This window comes from Lynx rufus, unplaced genomic scaffold, assembly GCF_022079265.1.
Source record: "Lynx rufus isolate CCGP_SWC_20201006 ecotype Redwood Valley unplaced genomic scaffold, mLynRuf1.p SCAF_18, whole genome shotgun sequence".
Taxonomy (NCBI): Eukaryota; Metazoa; Chordata; class Mammalia; order Carnivora; family Felidae; genus Lynx; species Lynx rufus.
In genome coordinates, this window is record NW_025814832.1 from 3,610,652 (window position 1) to 3,634,103 (window position 23,452).

The window sequence follows — 23,452 nt, forward strand, 5'->3', positions numbered from 1 at the left end:
GTACTAGACTCTGTTAATACTGCAACCAGCCAAACTACTTAGGCTTAATGGTTAACTACTAGGCTTAATTATTTATGGCAAAAATAGTTTCCTCATTCTGTCAGTTTTAGGAAAGAGGAATGTTCCAGGAATGACGGTGGACAAATCTTGTCACTTCTTTGACTCTCCAGCAGGGGCACCACGATATCATTTTTAAAATCTGAAACCCTGCCCCAGCACTGAGTGCACTCTACCTGGCTCCTAACCATCATTAACTTTCCCTTCTAGAAGATAAGACCTTTCAAGTTGAGGAACTTTGTTTTGCTCATCTTGTATCTCTCAGGGTATCCACTTAATGTAGTGAAATTCAGGGAGCACCATTTATCTTGTAGACATCACAGTTTTCCACAGATGGCAGTTGAGTGACTTGAGAAGCCAAGTCTTTTATTTATTCATGATAAAGACACCATATTGGCTTGGATGGCACTGGCACTTCCAATGTTTAGAATACTCAGTACATGGAGGATACTCAATAAATAACTGCTAAATACTTTCCCCCAACATGAACATGTCAAATATACAGAAAAAATGAAACTGGATATCTATTTAACCCTATATAGATTCTAGATTCAGCACGTGTGAATTTTTGCTATACTTACTGTGTGTGTGTGTGTGTGTGTGTGTGTGTGTGTGTTTATTTTTGCTGAATCATTTGAAATTTAATTGCAATCATCGCGACACTTAACCCATAAATATTTCAGCAGGTATCTCCTAAGAATTAGGACATTCTCCTAAACAACTGCAATTCTACTATTACTCCTAAGAATAATTAACCATTACTTCCTAATATAATTTAATATCCAACTGTAGAAGCTGGTGTCGGTGCCCCGTCCACATCCCCTTGGTCTGCTTGCAAACAGTTCCCATATAGCAAAAAGGTGACTTCCTGAGTGTCTCTCCCTGAACGTTCATGGCTAGACCAAAAGAGTGCACTCTACCCTCATAGGATGGGCTGGAGATGCTGGGGAGTCAATACCCCAAGAGTATTCCTTAACCAATGATGGAGAGAAGTTAGTGGATAAATACCCAAGCTTCCTTCCCTTCATGAGTCGATTCTGAGGTATGTTCCCCAGAGCTTGTCAAAGGGTCCACGGTGACAGTGTCCATAGTTATAACCTATCCATTAACACATACCCTTTCTTAGTTGTCCTTCCTTCCCTGTCTCACTTCCTTACTGTGCTCCTTGAGATCACCTTTAAATAAACTACTTGCAGCCAAAGCTTTTGTCTTAGAGTCTGCTCTGGAGGACCCAAAACCAAGACATCAATTCATTGCTAAATTCACTTACAAATGATGATAGTAAAACACACTCTTCTTAGATCCACCAAGAAGCAAACTCAAAACTTCCTTAGATGGCGCTTGCAACTCAGCAACAGAAACTGCTCTTAGTTATGATTCTTACTGGAACAATGGTATATACGAAGGCTGTGTTTATTTATTATGCCCTGCCCAGCCTGTATTAATAATAATAATAATAATAATAGCTACTGTAAATTAGCAGCTTACTGTGCGGCTGCTTCACATACTTTATTTCACCTAATCCTCACAGTGCCTTTGTAGGGAGGGCACTATTACTGTTTCTGTTGTATTGACAAAGAACTTGAGGCTCATAGAAGCTACACAGCTTTTTTGAAGTCACATAACTAGTAAGAAGCAGATCTCTTCTGGTATGCTTACCCATTGTGTTAAAATGTGCAGATAACCATAAATATTCTTTATCCTATTCTTGCATAAATGGGAACAATAGTAGTACCCAGATAACACTGTACAACACAATGTAATAATACCACAAACATACATTTTTTTAACCAACCAAAAAAAATGTTATCTTCAATTGCTAATTCTTGAAAGTATAATGCAAGGATTCCCCAATCATGTGAAAGTCTCAAAGGGATAAAACTTCTCCCAGTTGTGCTTGGCTTAGTACATCTTATGCACTGGGCTGGGGTTACCAGCATTGCTTAAGTTGTGGAATCTTCCAATATTTTGGCTGCCATGTTCGAGTTAGGTAACTTTGGTAATTTGACAGCCTGAGAATGGTAATGGGGCAAGTTTGAGAAGAGGGTTGGTTTTCACAGCAGCCAGAATATTAGAAGATTCCACAACTTAAATAATGCCGGAAAAATATCACTTCCCACTGATAACCCAAGCCCGGTGCATTATCTAACTTGAACATGGAAATGTTTGGTGAAATGTGCTACAAATTTTTGCACAAGGTCAGGTTTTCTTGGAATAATTACATCACTGTTAGTAATATCTGGCCCCACCTAGTTATTTAGAGACACATGAAAACTTAGGTCTGAAGAAGATGTCTTTCCCAGTTAGTGTCTTCTCTAAGAATCCATAAAAAGAAAGAGACTTTGAACCCAATTTATTTTGTGTACTTGACCCTACTGTCATAAAGTGTTCAAATTCAAGTATTATAAAGATGGTAACAGGGAAAGGATTCAGGGTTCCCAGATGAAGAAACAAGTGGCCAACGAAGTCACCTTTTCAGAGCTTAGCAGGTAAGTGGTAAAACTTTGTCTTCTATATAGAGAGTTGTAAAAATTAAAAACAAGTCAAGTAAGGGAAATTCATTTTGAAAAGATGCTGTCTAATGTGGTAGAAGGGAAGGGGTGACATCCATCTTCCTCTTTAATTAATAGGGTAGGGTATGGTCTGCTAAGAAGCTCACACTCAGCACTTATTAGGCACCTACAGTGGACAGTGCTTGAGAAAACTCTATTAATGACCAGATTCTGAAATCATCACTATTACGGTGGTAGGATAGAAATCTTTTTTTTGGCATAGTTTTAAAATTACGGAAGAATCAATGTTAGTACTAATTGCATCTTATTGAAATATTGATTCAGGCTTGCCAGCCAGAAAGGGTGAGTCTGGTGGGAATGAAGCTTGTTCTTGTCAGGACAGGCCTGGGGTGGGGAGAAGCAAAGCCCATCCACACAGTCGTAGGAATGTTACAGCTCTTGAAGGTTAATACTTGTAATACAGGGATGAAACTCCAAGTCACTGAGGTCTATGGAACGGCCAGGGCTCAGAAGGTATTAACAGCAACTTCTTAAAGGAGGAAAATATCAGTCTAGGCAGTACAGTGATTAAGAGTCTGGCCCTGGGAGTCCTGGGTTCGAATCCTGGCCCTGACATTTACTGTCTTTGGGATCTTGGGCAAATGATATAATCTCTCTAAACCTTTAGAAATGACGTCAAGAGGGTTGTTAGGGACTTCATTGAGATTGGAATAATGTATGTGAAGTGTTTAGTACAGTGCCTGTTGCATAGAAAGCATTCAGTATGTGTTTCTACCATATTCATAGTGGTACTCTTGAAAGGAAGTAATTAAATATATATTTTTCCTAGATGAAGTAGAGAATATCTAGGGAGATGGATGGCAGCAGCAAAAGCATAGAAGGAAAAAAGAAGGACTTTGTTATCTTTTATTCTTAGTCTATCCTGGGTTGAAGAGAACAGGTATTCTGAGGGAGAGTATGGGGGAGGGGTGGAAGGAAGCAAAGAGATTAACATGGTTTAAGACTAGAGACTAAGGGCGCCTGGGTGGTGGCCCAGTTGGTTGAGCGTCCAGCTCTTGATTTCCGCTCAGGTCATGATCTCATGGTTCATGACTTTGAGCCCTGAGTCGTTGGGTTCTGCATGTGCAGAGCCTGCTTGGGATTGTCTCTCTTCCTCTCTCACTGCCCCTCCCCACTTACTCACCCTGTCTCTCTCAAAATAAATAAATAAACAAAAAAAGTAGGGGGGCGCCTGGGTGGCTCAGTCGGTTAAGCGTCTGACTCTTGATTTCAGCTCAGGTCATGATCTCACAGCTCCTGAGATGGAGACCCATGTCAGGCTATTTTTTACTGACAGCAAGGAGTCTGCCTGGGATTCTCTCTCACTTCTGTCTCTGCCCCTCTGCCTCCCCAAATAAATTAAACTTAAAAAAAAAAAAAAAAAAGGACTAGAGTCTATGCTGCAATTGAGTCTTCTCTAAGGTATTAACTTTTTGAGTCTATGGGATTTGGAACAATCTCAACAACTCTCTTTAGCAGAAAGCAACTTTTACAAAAATGACCCAAGACAGGCCTTCAAGATCAGAATTACTACAGTTCAGTAGAGACTGTCTGTGAATGAAGGGAGTTTCTTTCTCTTTCTGTTAAAATGACATTCTATCAATTTCTCCAGGGAAGACTGGTTCTACCTTCCCTGGGGCTGCCCTATAGCTGCCCTATATCTTAAAGCCTATTTCCTTGTGGTTTTCTTTTTCTTGCCTTAAAAAAATATCCTGAATACTAAAAGTACTTTGGACTCAGTAATCAGAACAAGATTGTTTAATTAAAAACTAGAAATTGTACTGTTACAGCTGGGATGACTCATCTGGGATTTTATTTTAAATGCGTAATAGGCAAGAGGACGTTTCATAAACTCAGCATAGACCAAAGTACAGAACCAACTACTCCCTTTTTCCCCCCAGCAGACCAGACGTAAATTTGTTAAAGATGGCCTGGAAGATCAGTTGCCTAATGAGAATGTGCAGATTTCTTCTCTTAGTGATTTTGTTTCTGCCCTGTGAGGTGACAAGTAAGTTCATATTCTTTTGGTCTCTTTTTAAATAAAGAAAAATTTCAGATTAAAAAATTATCAGTGGGCATTGGGAAAATCCAAAATCCAAATCACCAAATACACAGTTGATATGGCTCAGAGTACAGGAGTCAGACAACATGACATAACAGTCAATGGAAAAATATTTTTATGGTTCTGGTAATTATGAGACAGAGTAAATGTTCTATTCTCTCCAGAGCCACAGCCAGAATTTTCCTACATTTTAATGCATTCCATTACTAATCACATCCCAAACAGGCTATGCTATTTATTTGAACACACCACTTACAGGAAAATCCTTCCTGTACTTGTTCTCTACCCCAGTCTGGAAGTGGATCTCACCGAACCCTTCGCACCCCCCCCACCCCACACACATCCGTTTTAAAAGTAATACATATTGGGGCACCTGGATGCCCCAATCGGGCATTGGTTGAGCATCTGACTTCAGCTCAGGTCATGACCTCACAGTTTGTGAGTTCAAGCCCTGCATTGGACTCTGGGCTGACAGCTCAGAGCCTGGAGCCTGGAGCCTGCGTCAGATTCTGGGTCTTCCTCTCTCTCTGCCCCTCCCCCGCTAGCACTCTCTCTTAAAAATAAATAAACATTAAAAAAATTTTTTTAAGTAATACCTAGTCAGTAAAAAAAAATTCAGGAAATATATGCAAGAATAAAGAAAACTAAAAGTCCCCCAAATCCCATCATCCAGAGATGCACTCAACAATATTTTGGTATATATTCCTCTAGATTTTTAAAAAATCCTAGGCTGCAAAGTCACATTATTTTCATCAGTAGTTTATGCATTCTAAAGGAAAAGTTCATGTGTTTACAGACTATATTAACAAATGTTATGTAGGGGGCAAGTCTGTGACAGCTAAAGTCATTCTTAGTTTTTGTTAACTTGCTTCTGAACTAGGAAAGTAAAAATTAAAATTCAGGTATGTTACAGTGAATGCATTTCTGAAAATCAGAGATTAAAAACAACTGTTATATATCCTGATCATCCACTCTATAACCTGTCTACCCTACAAACCAGTTGTTTAACCAACAATTATTTTACCACACTGCCAAAACAATATTAAAACATCAGAAATGCAAGACCCATTTTTCCACAATCCCATCAACAAATCAGAAATCTTTCCAAATCAACTTTTGCCCATATTCAATTGCATATTCAATTTTTATGTATTTATAGGAATTATTACAGATGTAACTTACATTCTGCCTATTCACCTAGAGTTGTGTCTTATGTATTTTTCAATTTTTTTTCATTTGTCCTTTCCCACTCCCACCCCCTTGTTTTGCTACTTCCCACCCCTTGAATTAAACAATTTAAGTCTGGAAAGCATTTCTCTACTTTTATTAATTCTATTCAGTATACACAGGGAGATTTTTCCCCCAAATTTTCCTCATAAATGTGTGTGTGTATGTGTGTGTAAATGAGGGTAATTCTGTACATACCCTTTTCTAACCCAGTAGTTCTCAAACTTCACTGTACATTAGAATCGTCTGAAGGTTTTTTACAAACGCAATGCCCAGACTGCACTCATATCAATTAACCAGAATGTCTGGGTGAGGAAGCCAAGCATCAATATGTTTTTAAAGATCCCTAGGTGATTCTGATGTGCAGCAAGATTTTGTAACCATCATTTTAACATTTTCCTTTTTTTAGTTAATAATACATTATTGTTATCTTTATTAATCTTTTCCCTTGTAAAATCATATAGATCAATATGACTATTTTTAATTATTGCAGAGTATTTCATTGTACTGATGTAACATGATTTATTTAACCAATCCCCTATTTCTGCTATTTAGAATGTTCAGTCTATGTTAAAAGTTTCTTCCTGCCCTTTCAGGTTCTGTCTTAACTGTGAATGATAAAACTGAGAACTATATTCTGGACACTTGGCTTGGCTCCCAAGAATCTCTGAAATGTGCTGTTAAAAACCACACCAGGGAGGAAGAACTACTCTGGTACCGAGGAGAGGGGACAGTGGATTTGAAATCTGGAAACAAAATCAACTCCAGTTCTGTCTGTGTCTCTTCCATCAGTGAAAATGACCACGGAATCACCTTTACTTGCAAGCTACGGAGGGATCAGTCGGTGTCCATCTCGGTGGTGCTGAATGTCTTTTGTGAGTGAGGGGGAAGAAATTGCAAGTCAATCTGTGTTGTCTGCACTATATTAAGTGGTACTTGAAATCTGGGTCTAAAGAGTTACATGCGTTTTAACATTTGCTTGGTATTGCCAAGTTGCCCAATTTATGCTCCCACAACGGTGCAGGTGGGGGCCTACTCCCCCACACCCTTGTGAGCATCAAGTATCCTCAACTCAAAGAATTTGCCAGCCTGGTTTGAAATTTTATTTTCACTTTCTAAATTACAAATAAGGGTGTCCACCTTTTTATAAATGTGTTGGCTGTTCATGTTTCTTTTCTGTGAAATGCCTGTTCATGTTCTTTACCCATTCTTCTATTGGGTTATTTGTCTTTTTAAAATTGGTTTGGATAAGGGCTATATATTAAGGAAATTAACCTTTTGTCATTTGAGATTATTGTATTTCTTGTATTTATTTTTGATCTTCTTATAGTTCTTTTTTTGGCCATATTGAAATTTTAAATGTTTATGTATTTAAAACCCCTGATCTTTTCCTTTGTGGTTTCTAGCTTTGTGTCCTACTTAGACATTCATTGGGAATCTTTTTTTTTAACTTTATTTATTTTTACCTTGGGGGGGGCATAGGAAGAGAGTGAAAGAGAATCTTTAAAAATTTTTTTTTAGTTTTTTAACATGTATTTATTTTTGAGAGACAGAGCATGAGCTGGGGAGGGGCAGAGAGAGAGACAGTGAGAGAGAGAGAGAGAATCTGAAGCAGGCTCGCTCCAGGCTCTGAGCTGTTAGCACTGAGCCCAACATGGGGCTCGAACCCACAAACCATGAGATCATGATCTCAGCTGAAGTCAGCCATTTAACTGACTGAGTCACCCAGGCACCCCTAAGTTTTTTTTTTAATAAAAACTTGTTAAAAGTTTTATTAAAAATACTTTATTTACTTTGAGACAGAGAGAGAGAGAGAGAGAGAGAGAGAGAGAGAGAGAGAAAGCACAAGTGGGGGAGGGGCAGAGAGAGAGAGGGAGACACAGAATTCAAAGCAGTTTCCAGGCTCTGAGCTGTCAGCACAGAGTCCGACATGGGGCTCAGACCCATGAACTGTGAGATCATGACCTGAACTGAAGTTGGACGCTCAACCGATTGAGCCACCCAGGTGCCCCCAGTGAGAGAGAATCTTAAGATCCATGCTCAGCATAGGGCTTCACGTGGGGCTCAGTCCCATGACCCTGGGATCATGACCCAAGCTGAAATCAGGAGTCAGACACTTAAGTGACTGAGCCACCCAGGCACCCTGGGAATCTCTTAACATCACCTTAACACCCAAAATGAGGAGACTCTTTGATGGTTGGATTCAGGTATTGGTAACCCATTGGTAGAACCACGTGGGGGCAAGGGAGCCCTACAAGTAATTCCATATAGGTGATCACATAGGTGTTTTGGGTGGAAAGTGGTGCTATGTGAGGGAGGTATGGATAATACAGAGAGGGGTGATGTAGGATAAGGTGACGATGTGGTATGATTTGGTGGAAGAAGTAGCTCTGGACTCAGAACCTATAATAAAGTCAAAGGCATTTGACTCCATGAGCTCAGCAAACTTTTCTGTGAAAAATGGATGTCACTGCTCTTGAAATAAAAAGGTAGAAAAAAGGCTGAAGAATCCAACTCTGGAAAATACTGGCATCTTACAGTTTGGGTTTCCAGGGTGAAACATTTGCATGTTCCTGGGCAAAGGAGCTTTTTTTTTTTTTTCTATGAATCAGTAAAATGTGGTTTTTAGCAAGCTACCTCTTGGCTACTTTGATAGTACTCAAGGCTATCAGGGGATCTTGGAAGTCTTTTTTTTTTTTTTTAATTTTTTTTTTTCAACATTTATTTATTTTTGGGACAGAGACAGAGCATGAACGGGGGAGGGGCAGAGAGAGAGGGAGACACAGAATCGGAAACAGGCTCCAGGCTCTGAGCCATCAGCCCAGAGCCCGACGCGGGGCTCGAACTCACGGACCGCGAGATCGTGACCTGGCTGAAGTCGGACGCTTAACCGACTGCGCCACCCAGGCGCCCCAAGAAGTCTTATAATCCTTATAAAATTATAGATGAGGAAACGGAGGCCCAGACTGAGGGCCCAAATTATCACAGCTGGAGCTGAGAACAGAACACCATTCCCCAGGCTCCTCAGTGCCCTTCCATTGTCTTCCTAAGGGAGACATGGCAGATAGCGTGCGGTGGCTTAAAGAAATGATTTTCAGTTTTCCAACCTGAATGCATGTTTCAGACCATCTTTACAACAATCTCCTAAATGTGGCTGTTGCTAAGCACATATAAAAAAGCCAACTGGTCAGTGATTTGTAATGACAACAACTGGCACAAACTCATAATCAATAAATCAAAATGAGCTCATAAAAGTGATAAGAATACAATGTACAATTCTGGGGAAGTATTATTATTGTTATAAATAGCAGATTGAGAACTACATGGAAGCTTGATAATACACAATTTGGGGGAGGGTGTGCAGAAACAAGTTTTTCTCACAGAACCTGACCCTTCTTTCACAGTTGCTGCTGAAAGTATAAATTCAGACCACCTCTTGTACAATTTTTATCAAAATTTAAAGGGTGCCTACCCTGTGATCCAGTGTTTCTCCTTCTAGATGGTATAAGCTTGGAGAAACGCATGCAAAATGTACTTAAAGAAACATATACAAAGATATTTATTAAAGCATTAACATTTTAAAAATGAAAATAATGCCTACCAATCAAAATGATTCAAGAGTCTTATATTATATTGTAGCACTCTAAAAGCAATGAGCCAGATCTCTGTGGTTCAAAGTGGATATATCTCAAAAACATGCAAGCTTTTGAGAAAGTCTTTATATAAGCTTCCTAAAAACAATACAGTGTATTTCCTATTGATAAATTATATGTATAAAAAACTTTGTTCAAGGTCCCTGGGTGGCTCAGTCCATTGAACATTGGACCCTTGATTTGCGCTCAGGTCATGACCTTGTGGTTCGTGGATGCAAGCCGTTCGTCGGGCTCTGCACTGACAGTGCAGAGCCTGCCTGGGATTCTCTGCCTCCCTCTCTCTCTGCCCTCCCCCTGCTCATGCTCTCTCTCTCTCTCTCTCTCTCTCAAAAATAAATAAACAAACATTTCTTAAAAACCCGTTTTTTCAAAAAAGATCTGCAAGGATTTATGTCAAACTCATAGCAGTGGGTATCTTTGGGGAGGAAGCAAACAATATGGAATCAAAGAGGACCTTAACTTTATCTGAAATGTACTATTTTTACAAAAGGGAATACTCACATATAGCTGATATGATTTAAAATTGACCTTCAATGGTTAAATCAAAAGGAACAACTAATAGGACATGTCCACAGGTCCTATGGTATATTTGATAGTTACATTCTCTATTGTAGCAGCTTCCAACATATCCGAATACCATGTAACATCCTTGTTGGATACGGATACAGAATTCAAGCTCATTCCAAAGAGCAGCAAAATGTCATTCTTCTGAAAGAGTTATTAATAGCACAGCCTACTCAGGGTCTAATTATTCAGTGTGCAGATTACACAAGCTCTTTCTTTCTTCCTTCCCTGACTCTAACTCCTTCCTACTGCCCGCTTTTCAAGCACTTCATTATTCTTCTACACCTTAACCAGAAAATGCAAGGGGCATGGAGAAGAGAAAGAGTCAGCTCAGCCTTTTCTCCCCTTTGGTGGGTGTTGGAAAGCCCTGGTTGGAAAGCCCTGGTGCAGGTGAGGGTTGGAATTATTTGGTGAAGATAAATGTGTTCAAGTATCTATGTCTCTAGGACTGCCCTTATCATGGAGGGAGTACGGACTGGCTCACCCAGAGGGATGAGAGGGACCCAGAATGTCACATTCACCTTCCATAGATGTCAGAGTTGCCACAATCAGAGCACCTTCTGGGAGGGGGACATTATTTCTAGAGAATCATTGAGGAAATGTAAATATGCATTGGGAAATGTGGCCAGGGCAAATGCGGTTAGATAAAATGTAAAAATTGAGGATGTGAGGAGACCTCAAAACCACCGTGGCAGCCGCCGCTTCCGCCGCCGCTGCCACCACCATAAAAATAGTAACTAGCACTGTGGTAAATTCTTTACAGGTGTTATCTCATTTCATCTGTACAGTACCTTGTGAGATAGGTATTGTCCCACTTTTTAGATGAAGAAAGTGAGCAGTTGCTTAGCAATTAAGTAACTTTCTCAAGGTCACAGAAAGTGGTGTAAGATGGAATTAGGGACAAGTGCAATCCCTGCTTTCTTTATATTATACTGTTTTCTCCAACATATTAGTACAGATTGGTTTCAGAGAGCAAAGACTCAAGGCTTATCCTCTTAGGTAGTGCTATAAATGGTCTACTTGGTACAGATTCATCATCATATACATTTGTTTCATGGTTTATCTTCTCTACCATATGGAAGTTCTATAATGTTTGGAACTGGATGTATGTTATTTACCATTGTATCCTTGGTTCCTAGTCCAGCGCTTGGCGTAAAGTAGGTACTTGATAAATTTTTGTCCAATGAATGAATGACTGCGTGAGACAGACTGAAGGAAGATCTTGAACACTGTCAGTAAACTACTGCTTATCCACTAATTAAGCCTAAATGCTTGAGTCTTGTAGTTCCTCCTCTTCTGAGTGGAGACGACTTGCAAACCGTTGAGGAAGGCAGTGATGTGAAGTTGGTTTGCAATGTGAAATCCAACCCCCAGGCTCGAATGATGTGGTACAAAAACAGTAACATCCTGAATTTAGAGCAAAATCACCAAGTCCAACAGACAAGTGAGTCTCTTCAACTGTCAATCACCAAAGTCAAGAAATCTGACAATGGAACCTATAGCTGCATTGCAAATTCATCTCTGCAAATGGAGACCAAGGACTTTCACCTCATTGTCAAAGGTAACTCTCTTTTTAAGTAATATCCAGCACAGTGCAAAAGTCAGAATAGGTTCTCAGTAAACATTTTGCGTGGCAACAAATGATGATGCTAATTATGGTTAATAGCCAACGATTTTCTTTGGAGAATCACCCCTATCCAAGAAATTTCCACTAAGAATTCTAATTCATGGGGCACCTGGGTGATTCAGTTGGTTAAGCATCCACCTTCAGCTCAGGTCATGATCTCATGGTTCATGAGTTTGAGCCCCACATCAGGCACTGCACTGACCTGATCATGAAAAGCCTGCTTGGGATTTTCTCTCTCTTCCTCTCTCTGTGCCCCTCCCCCATTTGCACACTCTGTCTCTCAAAATGAATAAATAAACCTAAAAAAAAAAAAGAATTCTAATTCTTCCATTTAGGAGATCATGCCCATTCCATATGAAACACTGCTTTTTGAGCAAAGGTCCTTTCTAGAACCAAGTGGTAGCAGATAATTCTGGTTGGCTTTTAGGGAGGAGTACTTCTGTAAATTCTCCTGGGCCACTAGGTTTGTAGGAAGTGGACTTTTGAGTTTACAGCCTAATGATAAACAGAAAGAGAAGTCAGAAACACATAAAGAAGGGAAGACAGATAAGAAAGTGAATCTCTGAAATCACTCCTGACTTGGGGCGCCTGGGTGGTCCAGTTGGTTAAGCATCCGACTTTGGCTCAGGTCGTGATCTCACAGCTTGTGACTTCAAGCCCTGTGTCGGGCTTTGTGCTGACAGTTCAGAGCCCGGAGCCTGCTTCGAATTCTGTGTCTCCCTTTCTCTCTCTGCTCCTTCCCTATTCATGCTCTGTCTCTCTCTCTCTCCGTCTCTCTCTCTCTCAAGAATAAACATTTAAAACATTTTAATAAAAAAATTAAAAAAGTAATACAATCACTCTTGACCCTGAAATTGTAATCTATAGGCTAATCAGTAGTGAGGGAGGGGGAAGATGGTGGAAAAATGTCTTTCTCTTGGGCTTCATGCTTCATCCACCCAGACTTTTCACCTCTTCAATAACAGAGAACAAATGAAATTTCAAATGTTCTTCCCTCCTCATATTTCTCATTCATACAAAAAGAGAAAGGGGACCTGAGCAGAGAAAGCAAGGAAGACAGTAGAAAGAAATGAGGTCAGAGAGCAAATGGAATATAGAACGGTGTTCCCACATTTCCACTTACCACTGGCAATTGTGGCAAAATTTGACCTTGAGGTGAGCTGCACAAAAAGAAACTTTCAAGAACGCAGCTGTGATGCCTGAGTAGGAATAGCCATCTTGATACCAGGGTAAAGAAAGCTGCAGTCTTAGCACAGCAGAAAAGACCTGTAGAGGATGTTGGGTCTTGGGGACTTCTTTAGACAATGCCCCAGCCGGGGGAAAAAGCAGGACGGTGTGAGACAGAATTGGCAACAATCAAGCCTGTCAATCATTCTTTGCTGCTGTTCACTGAATAAAAGTTCAAAGATAACTTCCTTTTTGATACAGATCCTGAAAGTTTGGTTAAAATATTTTTTTCTTAGATAACATCTCTTTTAATTTGAAACAAACATTTAGTAAGACCCTTACATGTTAATTTTGCAGGGCGCCTCGGTGGCTCAGTCAGTTAAGAGTCTGACTTGATTTCGGCTCAGGTCATGATGTCACGTCGGGCTCTGCACTGGGCACGGAGCTTGCTTAGGATTCTTTCTCCTTCTCCTTCTGCCCCTCCCCCACTCATGAGCGCTCTCTCTCTCTCTCTCTCTCTCTCATGCTGTCAGAAAAAATGTTAATTTTGATTGCTGAATATATAGGCAAAAACATACCAAAAAAATCTTTAAGTTTGTTTTCATGTTAAAACTGCAATTATGAAGCTGAGAGGCATACCCGATTATGTCATCTGCAGACTTGGGCAAGCTAAGTTAATTTTCCAGTTAGAAAGCCTTAGTTTGGGGACATTTATGAACTCCCTTCTTACTCTAATTGGATAATGTTGATCAGTTGAAATAAAATTTTATTTTTCTGAAAAACAAACAAACAATACCAAAAAAAGCCCAAAAAACAAAAAAGAGAAAGGCAAGATACCTGGTGTAGCAGATGCAGAAAATGCTCACACATTTTCTGGTCTGAGGCCAGTACGCCAAGAACAGCCAAACAAGCTGAGGCTCCTATTTCTTGTTAGAACATTATTCACTCTGCCGTTTGCTTCCCTGTGCCCACTCATTGCCTTTCTTGCTAGTTCCTAGGAAGCCAACTGAATCCCTGCCAGAAGGGTTGGACGATGTGACAGGAGGGCTTATTTCCTGCCCCTCAGGGGGGTCTGGGACACCAACAGAGAGGCTGGTGGGGAGAAAGAGGTGCTGCCAGTTGAATGCCCGTTACCGTGATTACTGGCATGCTCAGTAATTTGTCCTTGCAGGGCAGTGAGAGTACCCCCAGGGTCTGTCCGCTTTAAAAAACCAAACCCACAAATAACCCAAGTACTCATGGGGTAGAAGCAGTGGAAGAGGCAGCTTACTGAAGCTTGTGGCTATTCACCTCCCTGCAAAAGCTCGGTAGGTGGGGCCTCCAGCCATGCCATTCTAACTGGGTGTAAAAAGCTACCCGCAGAGATCAGGGAATTATATCATCCCTCTTGGTTAAGAAGGAATCTTAAGTGCTCTGCGAGATAAAAAAACATACAACTTGTGTGGCAAGCAGGATGTCAGCTTGACAAATTGGCTTTCAGGTGGGCAGGATCCTGTTTTGGATGGAACCCTTCCAAGCCAACTTGTTTTTCTTATTTCTTCCTGCTCTATTATTTCCCAGGCTGTCAGCTGCTTTCACAGCAATAAGTGCTCTGCTGCCTGTGCTCAGGCTGAATGTGTTTGCCACGAGCCTCTCCTGGCTTCAGGGCTCCGTAGGGTAGTTTCTAAATGGGGCCATGCAAAGCTAGAAGTGTAATTACAGATCTTGAGCACGAGAGTTTACCCTGTGTGTTGGGATTTTCTTGCATAATAAATATGGAGAGGGAAAAATTACCAAATCTGGTTACAAATAAGAGAATAAAACAGGGGGCGCCTGGGAGGCTCAGTCGGTTGGGCAATCGACTTTGGCTCAGGTCGTGATCTCACAGCTCCATGAGTTCGAGCCCTGCATCGGGCTCTGGGCTAAGCTGTCAGCACAGAGCCTGGAGCCTGCTTTGGATTCTGTGTCTCCTCTCTCTCTGTCCCTCCCCTGCTTGCACACTGTCTCTCTCAAAAATAAACATTACAATATTAAAAAATAGAGAGAGAGAGAGAGAGAGTAAAACAGGACAACAGGAGAGATGCAGTTATACTGACCAAAGTCACTTTCATTAGAAACTTGAAATCCAAAGGGAGACTTAGTGGATCCGGCAGTTTATATCAGCTTGTTTAAGGAGTGAAAGCTGTCACGTGGGGCTTCATTTAATTCAGCTTGGTAAAAATATCCAGATCTTTGACCAAATTCTGATTTCTTTTCCTAATTGTCCCTCCTTTGCCTCCCCTTCATTTTGACATCTTTCCTTGGCACTGAAAGTAGAAAGGGCCCCTACTAAGGTTAAGCCTCTTCGGTGTCCCCCAGGGCTGGCTCTCACAGGGCCGGTGCTTATAAGAAGGCCCACGGAGCAGAATTTCTCCAGAATATTGGTGCAGCTCACACTCTCATGAGAAAAATTTTTAGTAACAGCTAAAAGAGAGCCAGAGTAAAGGATGCTTAATCTACTTACTCCCCAAAATTATCCTGCACAGTAACGAGACATACAGGAAAGAAGAAAACAAGTAAAAGGTAAGTGGTTTAAGTGTGTCATACGTTTACGGAGGGATAAATGCTAGTTTATAATCTTGAGGGAAACAGGGCTTGGGCTTTGAAATGAGATTTATCTAAAGTCTTCTCTTCCCCTCCTTTCCACCTTTTGCCCCTCATATACTATTTCACGACCCTATGTCCTTTATAACACTGATCTCAGTCTGTGGTTTTTGTTTGTTTAATGTCTGTCTTCACTACTAGAATGTGAGCCCCATGAGGCCTTCCATGTCTGACCTATTTTTTGCAGGGCTGAGCACCATACCTACCTCACAGTAGTCATTTAGTAAAAACTTTTTGACCACACTCAATCTACAAACTCAAGGACACAGTAAATAGCACACTTTTTATTTCCTATAAGTTCCTAAAATATTATCTTAGCAAAGATTGGAGCCCCGCTCCCTGCCCCTGGTCCCGGGGTGGCATCAGAATCCAGGGGCTTGGGTGAGGTCATTTAAACATCTTTGTTGATCTTTTAAAAGTTTCATCCCATGTCATATCAAACTTATTAAAATGAATCACACAGAGTATACTTTTTTGCTGTAAAAATTTTGAAAGGATGTTTGTAACTTGCATACATTTTGAGTTTTATTATATATAAGTTATTAATGTGGTTCTTAAGGTTTAAATTTGGCTGTTGGGTTACAGTTGATATAAAGCTACATTTTATAGATATTTAAACGTTTATTAATTTTGACCAATCTGCCACTTTATTTTCATATTTTGGAACCAATATGTATTTTCCAGGTCTCAGATATTTTCATAGGCTTTTGGGAAGCTTGCAAGTGCAGGCACTGTGCCTGTAGTGCCTGATGAACAAAATAGCTCTGAGTTTACCTGGTATTCAGAAAACGATGGGCTGGGTTTTCATTTCCAGGCTGTTATGATTGCTGCTGATCTCTTTCTAACCCAGGTTAGAAGTACACTCTCTGGGACCCCTGGGTGGCTCAGTCAGTTGAGCGACCGACTCTTGATTTCCATTCAGTCATGGGATCGAGCCCCACATCAGGTTCTGTGTGACGGCACAGAGCCTGCTTGGGATTCTTTCTTTCTGTCTCTCTCTCTGCCCCTCCCCCACTCACAGCCCCCCACCCTTTCAAAATAAATAAACATTAAAGAAAAAAAAAAGAAGTAGACTATCTGTTCTTCCACGTCGTTTAGAAAGGTATGAAAATCTTTGCCAAGGTTAGGAAGGCTGGTGCTCAGAGTCCCATTTCCCTAGGGGCACCGTGTAGTCACCTTATATAATGTCCTCTCCCTGCTTAAGGCACTATCACAGTACAGCTACAAGGGTCCCCACCTCTTCTGGGGCCCACAGGCCTCTCTCCCCTTAGTCCAGCAGGCTCCTCAACTTTTCTTGCTCTTAAAGCCTTCCTCCCTCCTTTTCTCAGAGATCCCTCCCAGTATCTTTTGGGCTTTCAAAGGGCAGGAAAAACCATTGATTTCAGCCTATTTCTACCTTCTGAGTGGAAAAACTTTGGATGAAGAAAACACAAAATGGTCTGACTACCCGTTTGGGGGGGAGTGATTCATATTATAATAAATTATCCTTTCACAAAGGGATGGATTCAAAACCCATCTCTGCTAATTACTAGCTCTGTGACTCTGGACAAGAGGTTCCTCACCTGCAAAATGAGGTTACTAACACCTACCTTTCTGGGTTGTTTGGAGGATGATACATGTTGAGTGCAAGGCGCCATGGCTGGGACTTAGTAGAAGCATATAAATGAGAAACATATAGCGGTGCCTGGGTAGCTCAGTCGGTTAAGCATCCGAATTTGGCTCAGGTCACAATCTCATGGTTCATGAGTTGGAGCCCCACGTCAGGCTCTGTGCTGACAGCTCACAGCCAGGGGCCTGCTTCGGATTCTCTGTCTCCCTCTCTGTCTCCTAAAAAATAAATAATTTTTTTTTAATTTTAAAAAAGCATATACATGTTAGTTCTTATCTCCTGTGTTTGCATTTCCAACAGATAAAGGTGTGGCTATACCCATAGAACCCATTATTGCTGCATGTGTTGTGGTCTTTCTGACATTGTGCTTTGGACTCATCGCTAGAAGAAAAAGTATAATGAAGGTATTGAAGTATTCTAAGATATTTAGGTAAAAAATCATCTAAATACAGGCAGACAACTGGCTATATAAGTGACTCTAGAATTGGGAACCATACTTGGACAATATGGTCTCTCTAAAGACCTAAAGTGGAAGTTGCTCAAAGGCATAAAAATTGTATGTATGTTATAAGGATGGCTTTAACAAAAGAGTGGAAGTGCATATAGAAAAAACCTGAATGAAAATAGCTGTGGTGTTAGGAGTAGGGGATTTGGGGCTGATTTTTTCTTCCTTTTAAATTTCCCTTTATTGTTGCTATGGTACCTCTGGTACAATAAATAAATATACAGGGAAACATCTGCTGTGGATTCAGAGACCTGCATGAAAAAGGTGGCACTTTTTGCTCACCTCCTGAGCACAGCCACAAGGGCAGCTGCAGCAGCGGGGTTGGGGCCGGGGGCTGGGGCCGGGGGGGGGTGGGGCGACTGGAGTCTGAATTGTTGAATGGTGAATCTTCTTGGTTAGCTTGATGCAGAGTATGTGTGTGTATTGGTGAATGCCTTGCATTTGGCTCCACCAGTTAATTCAATGCCAAAGGGAGGCAAAAGTGGCAGAGAGCCTCGAAGGAAAAGCCAGTGTGGTCTAGGCTCAGTTAATTACACAGCACTATCTCTTTGAAATATATGGTAACTGCATGTAATTCAGGGCAACAGTGTCTGTCAAGAAGAAATTCACCCAACCCCCAGTTCTAATCCAAAGCAAATTTTTCCTATAAAAGGAAAGAAGGAAGGAAGGAAGGAAGGAAGAAAGAGAATCAACTACCTAAGAATCCTGGAAGCATTCTGATTCAAGGATTATATCTCTGTAGGTTCAATACAGAAATGATTAACATGGCCAAAACACAAGATCTGGACTAGTGCAGCGGTGTCTGTATTTCCAGGCATCTCTGTATTGATGCGTATTTTTCTAGGTAGGAGATTAACAGACATTTGGGTTTCCTATCCCCTGAACCACCTTGATGCATTCAAAATGTTTATCTGCCTTAGAAAAGCATGCAAACTCATTGCCCTTGTGTTTGCTTTTAGCTCTGCATAAAGGATGAAGATCCTCAAAGAGAAACAGCTTTGTAAGTATTCTGGGCTGGGGCCAATGATTTCCCATAAGCAGATGGGTAACAGTGGTGTGCAACATAAAGGCCATCCTAGGCAAACTCCTCCTGAGATGGGAGGTGCTGGAAGGTGAAGAGAAGAAGGTTCTGACAAGAATGGAGGGTGGAGGAGAATCTGCCTCCACTTCACAGGAAGACAGGCGAGGCTAGGTTGGAAGGTTTTCTAGAACAGGAGAGTACCATTGGTCTTAAGCCTGCTCTCCATTTAGGAAGTTTTGGGCTAATGCTTAAGCCGCACCTTCATTGTACTGCCACGTGATGTAAATGACTGAGAGGGTCTATCCTGGGGGAAGCCATGCTACATTCTCCCTCACAACAAGGTCAGAAGCCATAGTCCTCATTCTAAATAACACCTAGTCTGTCGGCTCCAGCATTGGAGAAGTAAGCAGTGGGTTAAAAGAACAAAGGCATTCCTTCCAAGGCCATGACTCTTGTTTTGAATTTTTTTCATATTGCTATGATCATTGTTATAATTGAGTTCTTGGTTCATTTCAGATGAGAAAGCTGAGATGCCATCTAACACAGCAAGAGTTTTGCATCAGGACTTCCTTGATTTATGTAGTCCCATCTGTATTTATTGCTATTATTAAATTCACTCCTGTCAAATTGTCAGAGGTTATGAAGAAGTGTTTCATTAAGCACTGAACAGTAGTTGTTATGACTAACTTGATATACTTGCAGAACATTTTTATGAAGAACGCTATTAAGAATGAAAAGTAAGATTCTGTTAAGGCTTCTTCTTGAAAGGTATGTTAATTGAGATTTGTTCCAGAGAGATTGGTAAACATTTAGCATATATTTTCTAGGGAGGAGATTAATGGACATTTGGGTTTCACAAATAAGGTGCAAAACCAAAATCAAAAGGAGAGCTGAATATAGAGTGATCGATATTTTAAGTTCGCCAAGAAAGCACATAAATAATATCAATTATCATCTACTTTAGTTGCTGTTTCATAAAAGAAACGTTTTAGGACTCAAAAAAGGAAGGATGCAATCTCAGAATATAAGGCACTCCTTTAAATGGAATAAATTTAGCGTTATGAAAAAGTCAGCATATGTCCTTATTTTTCTCAGTTCATCGTGGTTTGGTGACACAGTTGCAGACCTGGTGAGCTTTACATGGTGACGGAGACAAAACCTGCAGGGCACGGGGTCTAGCCAGCGGTCTGTTCACAAGCAGCCTCTGCCCTTGTGGAGCAGTTACTTGCCTAGATCCAGGGACATTAATTATGAATCAACCTGTACTCCTTCTCATACACCTGTTTTAAATTGCAGCTCTTCTAATTTGTCTTCGACTTTGCCCATTTCCATTCTTTTCCCTTTAGAGTCTCTGGTTCGCTTTCCCACACAGGTGGGATGTGTTAGGGAGAGAGACCATCCTGGCCAGAACCACCTTTTTTTTTTTTAAGTTTATTTATTTGTTTTGAGAGAGAGAGAGTGCGCATGCGGGAAGAGGAGAGGCAGAGAGAGAAGAGAGAGAGAATCCCCAACAGGCTCTGCACTGTCAGCTCTGCACTGTCAGCACGGAGCCCAATGGGGGGCTCAAACCCACAAACCACAAGATCATGACCTAAGCCGAAATCAAGAGTCAGATGCGCAACGAGCGGAGTCATCCGGGCGCCCCCAGAACCAACTTTGATGTCCCTGCTGTGCTCACCCTCTCATTTAGAAAAAAAAACAATTTTTTTTTTTCTAATATGGCAGTGGCTAAATGTGCCACAGCAAGAGAGAGAGAGATCTGCTATCGGACAGGTGGTTAAAAGCTGGTGGTTAAAAGCTTCTTATTGACATGGAAGCAAAGAGAAGAAATGGACGGAATGTATGAAATCTCAATTGTCTTGTTCGGAAGAGAGACCCCCCCTCCCCCCAATCCTCCTGTTAGGCTTCTCTCTGCTTCCTTGGAAAACTTCTGCATGGAATGGAGAGAGAGACTGTTAAAGACTATGATTTACAGATTTCTCTGTCTTGTTGGAGGCCCCAGCAGGCTTTTGTGGGATTTCAAATTATGTTCCTCATTCAGGATTTCTCAAAGTAGAATTTGGAAGCCCTGCTAAAAATGGCATAAGAACAAAGTAGGAGGAGTGTGAAAATCCAAAAGTTTAGACAATTAAGGAGAAGCCTGGAGACCAAATGGAAAAAACAGATCTCAGGCAATGGTGGGTTGGGATAGTTTAAAGTGGAAGAGGAAACAGGAAAAACTTACTGAACTCTATCTCACTGGACTTCGGATACAAGAGACCTGAATTGCCGTCTTGACTGTTTTAATTTGGGCATAGTCCTTTTCTCTCTCTAGGGCTTTTGGAAAATTAGAAGAAGGATTGGGATTTATTTTCATGTTAAATTTCATGTTAATTCATGTGATTCTAGAAAGATTCCCAAATAGTTTAGTTAAATGCTGGAAGAAGTTGGCAAGAAAAGCTGAAAATGTAATACCTTTGCCCTACCTGGTAGAAGTATGAATCAGCTTTGTTGTAGGACATATAGCAATTCTTGAGTATTACAAGTCATCAGTAGAGAATTTCGTCACCCTTATAAACTACAGTGACCTTGTACATTAGCATAGGTGAGGAACATTAACTAGTTTTAACAGAGCGTAGCAATATTATAAATGGATTTATAAACTGCATTTCATTTTGCCTTGCAGTTTTGAAAAAAAAAACAGAGTCTTTATTAAAAACTGTGTCTATTATTTATTTATTTATTTATTTTGAGAGAGAGACAGAGTGCGAGCAGAGTAGGGGCAGAGAGAAAGAATCCCAAGCAGGCTCCGTGCTAACAGCACAGAGCCCAATGCAGGGGCTTAGTCTCACAGACCGAGAGATCATGACCTGAGCTGAAATCCAGAGTCGGATGCTTCACCAACTGAGACACTGAGGGTGCCCCCCAAAACTGTGTCTATTATTTAAAATTAGAAGTTCAGCCTAGGTCACCTAGATGGCTCAGTCAGTGAAGAGTCCCACTTTGGTTTAGGTCATGATCTAGTGGTTCATGAGTTCAAGCTCCACATTGGGCTCTGTGCTGATAGCTCAGAGCCTGGAGCCTGCTTTGGATTCTGTGTCTCCCTCTGTCTGCCCACCACCTCTCCGCCCCCCCCTCCCCCCTTCCCCCCTCATGCTCTGTCTCTCTGTCTCAAAAAATGAATAAACATTAAAAAAATTTTTTTAAATAAGTTCAGCCTAGAACCTGACTTAGAAGGACATGAAATTCCAGAACTTAAAAGAAGCCCCCAAAGCCTTTCCCTAAATGTGTTCTATATCTACTATGAAATACTTGAAATGCCAACATTCATTATTAGTCTGTTTTTGACACTTTGGACTACAAATACCAGTGGAGAAGTGACAGACAAAGCTACCAATAGGGACACCTTTCATGATTATCATTTCTCTCCTTCTTGGGCCCCATTTTTTGAAAAAACTGGTCTACCAAGCAGCTTGTATTTATTAAATAATAGCAATCTGCTTGCCCAATTTTTAAAACATCAGTGATATCTACTCACCGTCTGAACATCTTTTATGACAACACAATTACCCAGTTGATGTAATTTCATTTCAAAGCAAAGAAATCTGGTACTTTATTTAACCTGGGCAATCTTTCATGGGTTAACAATATAATCACTGCCATTAGGTTTTTGAGTCATTGAAAATAGTTTACAAACTCCTTTGCTCACCAACTTTACCCCTGTTATCGCTACGATCACCACCTTCTTGAACCTACTGGCCAGGAGTCATAAACTCAAATTCTGACCGGGTCAAGCAGATCTGTTTTACAGGACAGATCCGTAAAACAATAGGGAGTGGTGGAAACTGTGGCAAACGGAGAGCACATCTTTGTCTGAACAAGGGCTAATAGCTACCATTCGGGATAGATCTTCTGATTCTTTGAGAGAAGTCAGAATTCTGAATTTGTATGTATAATTCTTCTAATTAAAAAAAAAAGGTTGTTGGTTTTTTTTTTTTTTTTTAATCCTGGATGTCTAGGAGTAGAAGAATCCTCTCACCCCAATATATGCTAATCTTTGTTAGTTAAGTTACAAACCAGTGTTGCCTTGGGCTTTCATTGTCCTGTGGAGATTTTTGTGAAACAGCTCTTATAATTTTCACAGCTATCCTTTTCTCCTCCAAAGCTCAGGCACGATCATTAAGAACTAAGTCAGAGGACAGTTACTGATACCATACTGAGGACTTTACCTACATTATTCGATTCAGTAAAAAAACCTTTAGGAAGTACTCATGGCTGTTCCAACTTTGATGATGAGGACACCTGGGCTCAGAATGCTTAACTGACTTATAGAGAGTGACTAAGCTACAATTCATATTGGACTGATCCAAAGCCTGGGGCCTGGAATGGGGGAGAGGATATCACAGAAGGAGCAAAGTTTGAATAATAAAGACAAAGTTCACATCCAATCCTACTCCTAGTGACCTATATACAGATCATGTATTTTAGTAAGTAAAGGGAATTTAAAACCATCTTGGTTGGCGAGTATTTTGTAGATGTTACAACACGCCTTGAGATAATTTGAGATGTCCTACAGTGTTGTAGTGTTGGAGCTGAGAACTGCTGCCCTAAATATTTGCTTGTCCTTCTGATGATAATAATCACCAAGTATTACTCTTTGCCAAAGGGTTTGCCTAGATAATTTCTTATCATTGCAACAACCCTAAAAGGTAGGTGTTGGAATCCTCATTTTACAGATGAGGAAATTGAGGATCAGAGAAACAAAATAACTTGCTCAGACTTGCACAATTAGCATGGGGTGGAGCTG

At 40.8% G+C, this 23,452-nt stretch overlaps 1 protein-coding gene across 1 annotated transcript; it reads left to right on the top strand.

Annotated features, from left to right (window-relative positions):
• Positions 1-4,535: 4,535 nt before the first annotated feature.
• On the top strand, positions 4,536-18,649 carry TMIGD1 (transmembrane and immunoglobulin domain containing 1). Its single transcript, XM_047080385.1, has 5 exons — positions 4,536-4,617; positions 6,495-6,773; positions 11,401-11,676; positions 17,441-17,544; positions 18,605-18,649. The coding sequence occupies exons 1-5, from the start codon at positions 4,536-4,538 to the stop codon at positions 18,647-18,649; spliced, it is 786 nt and encodes a 261-aa protein (XP_046936341.1).
• Positions 18,650-23,452: the final 4,803 nt, after the last annotated feature.

Excerpts from the sequence above, each read along its gene's own strand:
- TMIGD1 (XM_047080385.1), top strand. The coding sequence starts at position 4,536 with ATGGCCTGGAAGATCAGTTGCCTAATGAGAATGTGCAGATTTCTTCTC. Across the intron at positions 6,774-11,400 it reads GGTGGTGCTGAATGTCTTTT|TTCCTCCTCTTCTGAGTGGA; the intron begins GTGAGTGAGGGG and ends TGAGTCTTGTAG. Across the intron at positions 17,545-18,604 it reads GAAGAAAAAGTATAATGAAG|CTCTGCATAAAGGATGAAGA; the intron begins GTATTGAAGTAT and ends GTTTGCTTTTAG.